The following is a 12,185-nucleotide window of genomic DNA, read 5'->3' on the forward strand; positions in this document are numbered from 1 at the left end:
ATAAACAGCTTGGAAAAAAGGTGAATTTTTATAATGTTACAGAAACAAGTCATGACAGCATTAATTTTTATATATATATACACACAAACAGTTTAATAGGAGTCTCACAGGACACCAACACCCCCCCCCCCCCCCCAAAGTGCTCATCCAACATTCATATGTATCCTCTTCAGATTAAAGCAGATTACTTTTGTTGTAGGTCAAGAGCTCCATATAGACGGTGTCCATTGTGGTTCAAAACAAGAGCATGCATATACCTCTGGGGGGGGGGGGGGGGGGGGGGGATTACATTTACTTTCTGCTCAAGTATAGAGAGAACACTGCTGCAATGTTTCTACCCCGCCTGACAGAATTCACACATCCCATTATTCGAGCAGAACTCTCTCTTTTCCCTTTAAGCCTTCATTTCTGGTGGGCAGACTATGGGTTACCCTGTTATGACCATCACATCCTCTCAGAACTGGCTGATCCTAACAGAATAACTTCAGTTTTTGACAAATGGTTGCATGCAGATAGGAAGAAAATGTTTCACACACAGGACCCCTTTAGCATGTTTCATTGTACTGTGGAATAAGGTAACAAAGTAGGTACATTGTGAAAAAAACAAATCTCCAGGACAGGAATCTCAGCACAGCAGTGGACTGATGCCAAAACATGTTATAGAAAGGAAACTGAGCACCAGTAGGACAGTTTGCATTGTGCAACTTACAACTCACATGAAGCAATTTGAAAACCCAGTAGCCTACTCATACCCATGGGAGTCCCATTCTGGAACGCTGAGTCCTCACTTTCCCCCTCATGCGTGTTCAAAATTCAGATCACATCCTTCTAAATATTTTTTATAAGGCCATGTTTTACTTCACAGGGCTCATTAACTGAAGGATTACCCCTCTCACATACCACCACAGGCTGGTATTTTGGACATGGCACATTCCAAATAACAGTTCTTATTACAGAATGTGGTCTGTACTAGTAGGAACTGATGAAATGCCATCCACACCATCACAGCACGCCTTATTATAACAGCCCCTGCAGTACAACAGCAATGCTCATTTTTCAGGAGTAATCTGTAAAAATAAAGTCTCCCTTAAGGCTATGAGCAATTGCAGTGTGCTTCACCTGGCTACAAATTTGTACCCTGGTAGATTCTATTCCTGTGATCATACAATATTACATTTCTTCTAGTTTTCCTCACTGGTTGATTCTGTGTTCCTCTTTGGCCTTGAATCCTATCTTCTCTTACTGGCAACGCAAAGACTGCGTTCCCTTTTGTGTAGTATTTAACCCCTAACCCTGGTGCCATCTACTTGTTAGCACCCACACATGCAGATTTCACAAAACCATCATATCTTCCACGAAGCCATATGCAAAGGCAGATCTGAAGAGTCACTCTAGAAGTCTGCTGTCTATGTGTATGGCACTACACAGGCCGCTGCTATGTCTCAAAGGCCAGGAGGGTGTACACCTGCTTGAGATAAGAGTTTTAACTCTTGAAAATTGCAGCCTTTGTGCCAAGAGTCTGAGCCTATGATCAGATGTTACCTAGTATGAAACAGCCAGGATGCTAGAGCTTTAGGATAGTGAACATAAGTTAAGCACCAGTCCCATTGCTCTGGCAAAGGGCAGATTTCTTTAAGTATGCTGAAAATGTACAATTGATTCTGTTTTTCTATCCCTAACACACATGTACAAAGAGCAGGAGAGGGCCAAAGGTAGTGTGTGTTTGGCTTTTGCCACTGATCTGCCAAGATCTTCAGTTGTAAAGGGACTTTGCAAGCCTCATTCCTGACGTAATAGGCAGTTAGCAAGCTAGAAAGAAGAAAACATAGGGCTCTTTACCTCTAATCATTTACCCAGAAATCAGATTCCAGCAGCCTCAGAGACTAGAACCACTAATCGCTCTCTCTCTCTCTCTTACCTGAAATTTACTCTGCATTTCCACCTTTTTAACATGTCGGCTGAAACAGTATTAAAAGAATTCATTCAGTAAAAGTTCTCTTTAGTTTCTTTGGAACTCTCAAAAATAAACAAAGTCAGTTAAAGTATTCAAAATACAGACAGTAAGACAGAGGTCCAGTTTCCCTTAGCAGATCTGAGAGGAGTCCACAGCAGCAAAAGCAGCTCCTAGTGTCAACCGTGGCCATTTTCCCTTGGCAGCTTAAAATAGTACAAGCAAACCACAAACCCACATCTGCAGTTCAACAGCTTTGAGGAGAACCCTTTGTGAAACTCATCTGAACTCTGACAGGCTCCATAAATAGGTTCTAAACTGCAAGGCCTTCTCTCACACCTCCAGCACTATTCATGAGTACAACTGCCCCTGAAAGAGCACAGTCTAACATTCCCCTACAGGAGCATGAGCAATGTGATGTCTGCTTCATGAAAGAGGGGGAAACGGCAACACCATAATATATCACAAGGAAAAAGGCACTGACATTTTACCATCGAGTGAGCTAGCACGAGCACTGTCCTCTGGTGGTGTACAGTCATAACCTTCCTTTTGCTTAAAGAATGTGAGGCCTGGGCTTGCTGTCAGCTCTCTCTAGGCGAGTGTGGAGCGACCATTGCTCAGGTTCTCTACTCATCCCATGCTACCGTGCAGCCCTGTATATAATACCTGCATTCGGTCACTTTCTCTGCCATATTCAGCCTTCATGTGGGAAAGTTTACAAACGTCCCTTCAAAACATGGCAGCCTGGCTTGGTTCACTCAAAAGCAAGGTGTCAGTTTGACCCTGCTACCAGCATGAAATTACCCCTTCCTTCTTGTTAGTGCTGAAGCTATGGAGCAGCAGAATGATCAAAGCAGTGTCCATTCAGAAACTCTCTTACCCTTCCTTCTGGTGCTGACCTGATTAAGGAACCACCCCATTCCCTCACGTTCATTTGTCACATCTCAGATGTGGAAGGAATGAACGTCACCGATTACTGAAGCCTACCCACACAGCCTTGTTTAATGATGGACACAGCAACTAAATACCGATCAGGAGCTTGAAAAGTTTCTTGTTGTTGTTGTTCAATGTGGAATGTTATATGAAATGCCCAGGCCAGAGTCAGTATGGAAAGACAGACAGATGAAGGAGAAAGGGCACTGGCAGCTCTACATACAAACGGATTAGGACCACCATCGGTTACACAGACACTTATGAACTACAGGAGAAGGTAGGGTACAAGCTCTGCTCCAGAGATGAGCAGGTTTGCTTTAGTGCACTCAGTCTTTTTAGTATTCTAGCTGGTAAATTAAAGTGAATCTGCTCAGGGTCTTCGGACCTCCAGCATCATGTTCCAGGCACAGCTGGAAGCCGGATGTGGAAGGGTGCAGAGATTACCCCTGTTTGTCTGGAAGGCTGGTCCACAGCAAATTACAGAAGTCACAGGGCCCGGCACTGTTCAGGTTTTATTCAGTGTCCAGAGAGGATCCAGCATGCTGAGAGGGTCATTGTCTGCCCGCACCCCTCGAGAAAGCCCCTCCCCATTCTGTGACTGCAGGAAACTCTGCTTGCTCATCTTCTGTTTGCCCATCAGGGAACTGTCCAAGGTGAAAGCCTCCGGTGTCAGGGATGCCAGGAGCTCCAGAGAGGAGGAGGAAGGTGCAATGCAGGCAACTGAATGCTCTGCACTCGGTCTACGCTCCGCACACTCTTCCACATGATTTCTACAGCTCTCTGCCCTGGGCCCGGGCTCTTCGGTGGATGGAAGCGGTGCGACGGCAGGGGGAGACTGTGGTGCTGGTTCTGTGCCACCGATATCAGTGTGTTCGGGGAGATCCAGAGTTTGTATCACGGTACTGAGGCCATTCACTGAATCACTTGTTGAGGCCTGTTCTGATAGGAAAGGCATCTGCACACTAGGGGAAGTCTCCATTCCAGTGGATGGTCTGATGCTCAGCTTAGCTATGGTAGCCTGAATGGAGCTGATGGGCATGTCCCCCCCTAGCACGATGTCCTGGGGATCCTGTACAGGATACAGCTGGAAAAAAGAAAACGATTAGTGGAACAAGCAGCAACGGATTGCTGTTTAGGACAGAATCTGCTTCCACAACTGGGTTTCAGATATGCAATGACCATATAAACACAAGTAAGAAAGAAAGAGTTTGGCTAGTTGGCAGCTTCTAATAAGTATTTCAGGTTTAGCAGCCAATTAAGTATGGCTCTAGCACGGGCATAGCCAGACTTCGGCCGGGGGGGGGGCGGGGGGTCCAGAGCCCGAAGTGAGGGGGCACATTTTAGCCCCACAGGCGCCTCCAACCCCCCCCCCCAACTTTGACCCCCCCCCCCCACCGACGACCCTCTCGACCCCCCTCCCACCGCCAACCCGCCGTCGCCTACTTTTGCTGGTGGGGGACCCCAACCCCCACCAGCCGAGGTCCTCTTCTTCCCAATCCTGCGCAAGGCTTCGTTCTAGTCTGACGTCCTGAACGTACAACGTGCAGGACGTCAGACTAGAACGAAGCCTTGTGCAGGATTGGGAAGAAGAGGACCTCGGCTCGGCTGGCGGAGGTTGGGGTCCCCCGCCAGCAAAGGTAGGTGGCGGCGGGTTGGTGGCGGGGGGGGGGGGGGGGGGGATCGAGAGGGTCTTTGGCAGGGGGGGGGGGTCCAGGGGTAAATCTACGGGGGCCCAGCCCCCGTGGCCCCATACTGGCTACGCCACTGGGCTCTAGGAATCTCTTCACTAGCTGTACTTATAAACAGCAAAAGAAATCAAAATGGCATTCATAGCGAAAAAAAAAATCTTTACCGTTCCACTCTGCAGTTGTTTTAAAATGCTACAGCTGCTGTAAGACTGTGCCCTTTGCTCTTTGGTGCCCAATTAGAACCACTGAACATGTATGCAAGACTTCTGCCATGTGGAAATGCATGGTGGGGAAGGAAGGAGTATGCTACACTTCTAGACACATGCCGCTCGATACTCAAAGTGATTTAAATAGCCAGGAGAGGCTCTTGCAACGTGAGAAATATACACTCAATAAAAATCTTCATGCAATGTCACTAGTGAACTCACAATTACTTCAGTTTTTACTTTTTTACGTAATGATAAAAAACGGAGGAAAAAGGTCTCAGCAGTAAAAGGCTCCTGGGCTGCTACGATTGGCACTATGGTCGTCAACCAACATCTCTGTTCAATATGAACATGTTACTTGCCTTGCAGTGTGGTGTTTAATCCTGTTTGTAGCTAGAAAAAAAACAAATGTGACAAAATCCCCTGATGAAGCCAGTCCCACTGTGAAACGGGTTCCCGTTGGGATTTCTCACTAAGCTAAGTTGTAGTTTCAATTACACAATGTCTCCGTTTGCTGCATGAGTGTTCTTTAAGGCTACAGTATATATTGGACAATGTCAGAGGCAGCATTGATCAATAAAGATTTTTTTGGCCGATGACTGGTCCAAGGTAAAAGGTGCTGCTGGCTTCATATTGAACAGAGGCGTTGGTTGACGGCCATAGTGCCAATCATTGTAGCAGCAAGGAGCCTTTTTTCTCATTCCATAAAAAAATTTTAAAAAAATGAAGTAATTGTGAGTTCACTAGTGACACTGTGTGAAGATTTGTACTGAGTGTATATTTCTCACTTTGTTTTGGGCATTAGCACTGCTATTTTTTTCTGAGAATAGTTCTCTTTTGTGTGTAGCAGGAGAAACTCTTGGCCATTTAACATCACTTGTCCGGGGCTAACCATAAGTATTCAGCAGCAACTTAACCAGATATATCTGTGGTTAATGCCTATGCTGGAAGTGGATAATTTTGTGGGCAGTCCAGGGGCGAAGTTGGCACTTATGCAGTTAGATGCCAATATTCAGCCCTTGATCGCCTAAGATAATTGGTCTGCACAAAAAGCTCTCCTGTCTTTAGGCAGTTCACCTTATGTGCTTACATTCTGAATATTGCACTTAACCTCATAAGTATTAGCTGGCTACATATGCGCAGATACGGCCAGGCATTGAATATCCAGGAATAAAGTCGGTAGCATCAAAAATAAACGCTGACTGCCTCAGGCTGAATATTGGTTAGAGTCTTTCTAGAATAAAGTTCAACCCAAAGCATAAATCAATATAGTAAATATATTAGCGTGACTCATCAGATATGATGCTGCTGGGGGGTGGGGTGGGGAAGAGATGAGGGAGGGTTGACTAGTCCCATTTCATGCACTACATACCATCTAAGCACGAATGTTCGGATGATCCACCCCCGGCGTACACTGCAAGGCATGTACACATGTCCATCTCACCCCCCGTGTGCTGTGGCAGGAGTGTGCATGTCCCACCTGTGTGCAATACAGGTTATGTGAGTGCTGCCCACCTTGTGTGCCATGCTGTTGTGCGGTTTGCTGGAGGACAGCGTGGTGACCCCGTGTCTCTGCAGAACTTGCTCCACATGCTTCAGAATGGCTTCATAGCAAAACTTCAAATGCAGCTGAAAAGGAGAGAGAGATTCAGACAGGCACATACGCAGCCTCTCTACAAGACTTTTCCATGCTTGACTGAATTTTAAGTTGATTTCATTTATTAAACTTAATAACTTGCCTCTTTCTTGCAAGAGAACTGAAGAAGTTCAAGTTTACAAAAAGCCTTTTTAGAAAGCTCTGTTAAGCCATCTTACAGATATGCACTGTTTCTGGTTCTATCTACAGATTACAGAGATCAACAGTTACAGAGATCATCAACCTCAGGCCACGAGAACCTGAATGTCTACAAACAGCATATAGGATGACATTATTTAGAAAAACAGAGTGGGGGTCTCAAATCCAGTCCTCCTAATGAATGTGATGTGATATCTGCATGCATACTCCCTCTCTACTGTATGCAAATCTCTATCATGCGCATTCAACTGGGATATCCCGTAAACTTGACCAGTTTGTGGCCCTCAAGGATTGACCATGTGCACCACTGAAATGAGGAGAGGATTTACAGCAATAAGCTATTTATCACAACAGTGGTCCAGATTTCAGACTTCCATTCTGCTGGACACCCAGATAAAGCAGTCTAATGGTATCTCTAAGCAGAGATGGAATGAATGTGTTAAAACGTGACATCACATGACTGCTTATATTCCACAAAACCTGTCAGCGCCACACAGACTACAAACAAGAGAACCAGGAACAACCCAGAGAATACATCAAAACACTACTTAGTAAAACAAAACAGAAAAGCTTAACTCGGATATTTCTGAAAGAGCCAAGTTTTCAGGTGTTTCCTATAACACAAATCAATAGGTACCTAAGTTCTTTTGGGAGGTAATTCCAAAAATTAGCTGACAAGTACATGAAAAATGATTTTAAAATGCTACGATAACAAACCCCTTTGGAAGAGGGGAAATGCAATACAAGAGGATCTCATAGTTTTGATAGTATTTCTGAAGTAGGATGGATGATAAGAGAACACATGTAATAGGGAGCTAAACCACGGAGTATCTTAAATAACAGTGTACAAATCTTGAACTTAATGCTGATGTAAATAGGTAACCAATGAGCTTTAATTAAGAGAGGTGTTGCACTCTCATATTTGCCCATAGACCTCGTGGACGTTCTGCAATGTTTCAAACCTTTTCAATAGAAAAGAATTGTAACCCATATGCAACGAGCTGCAATAATCTAGATGACTTAAGATTAATGCTTGCGTCAGAAGTTTAAATTGAAGAGATTTGAAGCAATTATGGATCTGGCGCAAGCGCCTTAAACAGAGAAAAATGTTTTTGACAAGATGAATGATATGTTTTTCAAATGAAAAGTGCTATCCAATATCATTCCCAGGGCTGGAGGGCACACCTAACTGCTCTGGTTTTCAGAATATTCATAATTAGAATGCAAGTGTGTGTACATCTATCTTGTTCATATTCACTGTGGCAAAACTGAAAATCCAAATGGCCAAGCCAGGTCCCAAGTAAGTACCTGGCAGAATTCCAGCTCCTCTCTGTCGCCTGTTTTTACAAGGGATCCGGCCGGGATGACACTGGATCTGACAAAGGAGAACAGAAAACAAATGCTCTGCCCCTTTCTGCAAGGAAAAGGAGGGAAGGGACCAGGGTAGTAAACTGAACAACTACCTGAGATTTGGGGCTCTGATCAATAAACTTGGGCAAGCGACAAGGTGGTGGAAAATGCCCCCCCGCGGGAGGTGGTGGAAATGAAAACGGTAACGGAATTCAAACATGCGTGGGATAAGCATAAAGGAATCCTGTGCCGAAGGAATGGATCCTCAGGAGCTTAGTCGAGATCGGGAGGCGGGGCTGGTGGTTGGGAGGCGGGGATAGGGCTGGGCAGACTTATACGGTCTGTACCAGAGCCGGTGGTGGGAAGCGGGACTGGTGGTTGGGAGGCGGGGATAGTGCTGGACAGACTTGTACGGTCTGTGCCAGAGCCGGTGGTTGGGAGGCAGGGCTGGTGGTGGGGAGGTGAGGATAGTGCTGGGCAGACTTATACGGTCTGTGCCTGTGCCAGAGCCGGTGATTGGGAGGTGGGGCTGGTGGTGGGGAGGCGGGGATAGTGCGGGGCAGACTTATACGGTCTGTGCCCTGAAGAGCACAGGTACAAATCAAAGTAGGGTATACACAAAAAGTAGCAAATATGAGTTATCTTGTTGGGCAGACTGGATGGACCGTGCAGGTCTTTTTCTGCCGTCATCTACTATGTTACTATGTTACTATGACACTCCTGTAAGCCAGGTTACTTGGAAAACAATAGAAACTTACAAAAGCTTCCGTAGTCTTACTTTGAAAAATCAGACGACACTTATGTCCTGTTTGGGGATGACGCTACAGGAAGTGGATTTGCCCAGGCTCACAGAATCTGTGGCAGAGTTAAGACTTAAACCTAGAGAATTCGTGACACTTACCAGCATGTTCTCCCAACTGAACCCCATCTGCAGCCTGGAAACTACATAAAACTGGCACAGGGGTTAAGAGGAAACAGTACATTCTCTCTCTCAGCCTCCATTCTAAGCTCAGTAGTAACACAGGCATGATGGGGGCAGTTGAACATGGCCCTTAGGCATGCTTAAGCCACTATCGAACACTAGTGCTAAGCCGCATTGGCACGCTGAACATAAGAACATAAGCACTGCCATACAGGTCAGACCGAAGGTCCAACCAGCCCAGCATCCTGTTTCCAACAGTAGCCAATCTAGGTTACAAGTACTTGGCAAGATCCCAAAACAGTACAATCATTATTATTATTATTATTATTAATTACATTCGTACCCCGCGCTGTCCAACACATAGCAGGTTCAATGCGGCTTACATAGTAAATAGAATTACAAAGTCTTGAAGGAGAATGTTACAAGTTGTAGTAAACATAGTAGTAGTGGGGTTTTGAGGATATGTACATTGAGCATGGAGAGGTAAACAAAGATAGGATGAGCAAAAGGAGAAGAGATTGGGAGGGGTAAGGAGTAGGAAGAGATTGAGGAATGAGCAAAAGGAGATTGTGAGACATGGTCAAAGGTATAATAATCGTCAGGGCAGGAATCATGTGGGTGGGCTTAAAAAGTTAAGTTGGGTCATTAGGGTAAGCTTTCTTGAAGAGATGGGTCTTCAACATTTTTCTGAATGGTAGAAGGTTGTTGATTGTTTGGATGGATCTTGGCAGAGCGTTCCAAAGCTGGCTGCCCAAAAAGGAGAAACTGGATGCATAGGAGGTCTTGTATTTAATACCTTTGCAGTTGGGAAGGTGTAAATTGAGGTACGTACGAGAAGATGATGATCTATTTCTGGTTGGGAGGTCGATGAGGTTATTCATGTAGTTAGGGGATTCTCCATATATTTATTTAATGAATCAGAGTGTGGACTTTAAAAGTTATTCTTTTTCTGATGGGGAGCCAATGAAGCTTCTCTCGAAGAGGTGTTGCGCTATTGAATCTTGACTTGCCAAGGATAAGCCTGGCTGTCGTGTTTTGCGTGGTCTGAAGTTTCTTCAGGATTAGGGTCTTACGTCCTAAGAAAATACATTTTATACTGCTTATCCTAGAAATAAGTAATGGACTTTGCCCAAGTCCATCTTAATAATGGCTTATGGACTTTTCTTTTAGGAAGTTATCCAAACCTTTTTTAAACCCCGCTAAGCTAACTGCTTTTACCACATTCTCTGGCAAAGAATTCCAAAGTTTAATTAAATGCTGAGTAAAGAAATATCTTCTCAGATTCGTTTTAAATTTACTACTTTCTAGTTTCATTGTGTGCCCCCTAGTCGTGGTATTTTTGGAAAAAGTAAACAAGCAATTCACATCTACTCGTTCCAATCCACTCATTTTATAGATCTCTCTCCCCTCAGCTGTCGTTTCTCCAAGCTGAAGAGCCCCAACCGCTTTAGCCTTTCCTCATAGAGAAGTCGTCTCATCCCCTTTATCATTTTTGTTGTTCTTCTCTGTACGTTTTCTAATTGCACTAGTATCTTTTTTGAGATGCGGTGACCAGAATTGCAAACAGTATTTGAGGTGTGGTCACATCATGGAGCGATACAAAGGCATTATAATGTCCTCATTTTTGTTTTCCATTCCTTTCCTAATAATACCTAGCATTCTATTTGCTATCTTAGCTGCCGCCACACACTGAACAGAGGGTTTCAATGTATCATCAACGATGACACCTAGATTCCTTTCCTGGTCAGTGACTCCTAATGTGGAACCTTGCATCACATAGCTATATAGTTCGGGTTCCTCTTTTCCACATGCATCACTTTGCACTTATTCACATTAAATGTCATAAATTTAGGCTGGTGTAAGTTGGCATGCATTGCTCGGTGACATGTGCATGGCCCGCCCATGCTGTGCTCATGTATACATCCTGTGACAGAACAGTGTGTTTTAAGACTGTAAAACTGCCTTATTTCCTGAAGTGTATTTCTCTAGTTTGGCCAGCAGGTGGTGCATGTTTATGTTTTGATGTGGCTGTAGAACTAAGGCTGTTTTCTTTGTTTAAGTCTTTTGGAAAGTAGTCTGTAGTATACTTTCAAAGATTGTTGTTCTGGGCTCTGATTGTCCCAGGAACTAATTTTCATTTGGATTTTACTGGCTTTTCCTCCAGTCTTAGCCAGGGAGATCTCTTTGCTGAGGCCTCATGATCAGTTATATTTGATAATCTGTGAGCAGCATATTTCCTGATCTCCCCAGGTACTTTTTAGAAAGTAAACAAATGTTTAGATAGGTAACTGAAATATGGATCAATTATAATACTGCTATTGTTCTCTGATTGCACTTTTTATGTTTCACTGTTCCATATTTTTAGGACAATAAACAATTTTCAGTTTGTTGACTCTGCTGTCTGGACTGATAAAGAATCCTGGTGGTTTGTGTGTTGGGTTTGTGAGTGCTTTCTGGGAACCGTGGGACCACTGGGAATGTGGCCACAGTAACCTAGAAATCACTGGGGATAACTTGAGAGCGGGAGACTTGCCCAGAGGCGGTTGAGACCCAGTCGGTGGGAGGAGGGGTGCTAGTAAACAGTACAAGTGGCAGGTGCAGTGGACCTGAGCTGTGCTGGGGATAGACCCTCTAAGTGGCCGCAGGGTAACCCCCAGGCAGGTTGGCTAGGCATTTCGTGACACATCCCCCCTCGAAGTTACACACTAAAGGGGGAACTCTATAAATGGCACCCAGAGTTAGGTGTTGGGAAGATCCGCTCTAAACAAGGATTCTATAAAGGGTGCTTTGCATGGATCTCGCACTTAACATTTGGCGTGCCACTTATGCCTGCTGAAACCTGGGAAAATGCTGATGTGCAACTAATGGTAGTCGGGAGCGTAAACAACCCTACTCTATAACATCGTGCCTAATTTCTTGGAGTTCCCCATTTGGAGTTGCGCACTATAAAATTTAGCTGCACATTTGATTGAATAAGGTGCAGGGAAAATCCGCACGTAAACCCAAATGACTGCTAATTAACACCGATTATTGACTATTAAAGGCTCATTAGCTAGTTAGTTTATGTGCAGATCTGGTATCTGCACCCAAATTTGGGTGATCTATATAGAATCCGGGGATAAGTTACTCTTATGAACACATTACAGAGTATCAGTGCCCCTGATGTACATAAGGGATACCTAATAATGCAGTGTGAGGGGGGTATGTGTGGCCTTGTTAAGCTCAATTCATCTCCTTTTGCCTCAAACTTTGCCCTGCTAGAATGGAGTACAAGAGGGATGTGCAGTTCATAAATATAAGGAACCATTTACATCCAAGTTTTGCAACTGCTAACATGAAA

The 12,185-nt window shown here is 44.5% G+C and overlaps 1 protein-coding gene across 1 annotated transcript in view; it reads right to left on the reverse strand.

Annotated features, from left to right (window-relative positions):
* The window catches only part of PTPN23 (protein tyrosine phosphatase non-receptor type 23), a 157,639-nt gene continuing 145,454 nt past the window's right edge, over nucleotides 1–12,185 (reverse strand). The window contains exons 24-25 of the mRNA XM_030196672.1: nucleotides 6,294–6,407; nucleotides 1–3,968 (exon numbers count right to left, since the gene is read on the reverse strand). Coding sequence (XP_030052532.1) covers nucleotides 3,390–3,968; nucleotides 6,294–6,407 — 693 coding nt within the window. The 3' untranslated portion in view covers nucleotides 1–3,389. The remainder of the gene's footprint in view (nucleotides 3,969–6,293; nucleotides 6,408–12,185) is intronic.

Source organism: Microcaecilia unicolor, chromosome 1 (assembly GCF_901765095.1).
Source record: "Microcaecilia unicolor chromosome 1, aMicUni1.1, whole genome shotgun sequence".
Lineage (NCBI taxonomy): Eukaryota > Metazoa > Chordata > Amphibia > Gymnophiona > Siphonopidae > Microcaecilia > Microcaecilia unicolor.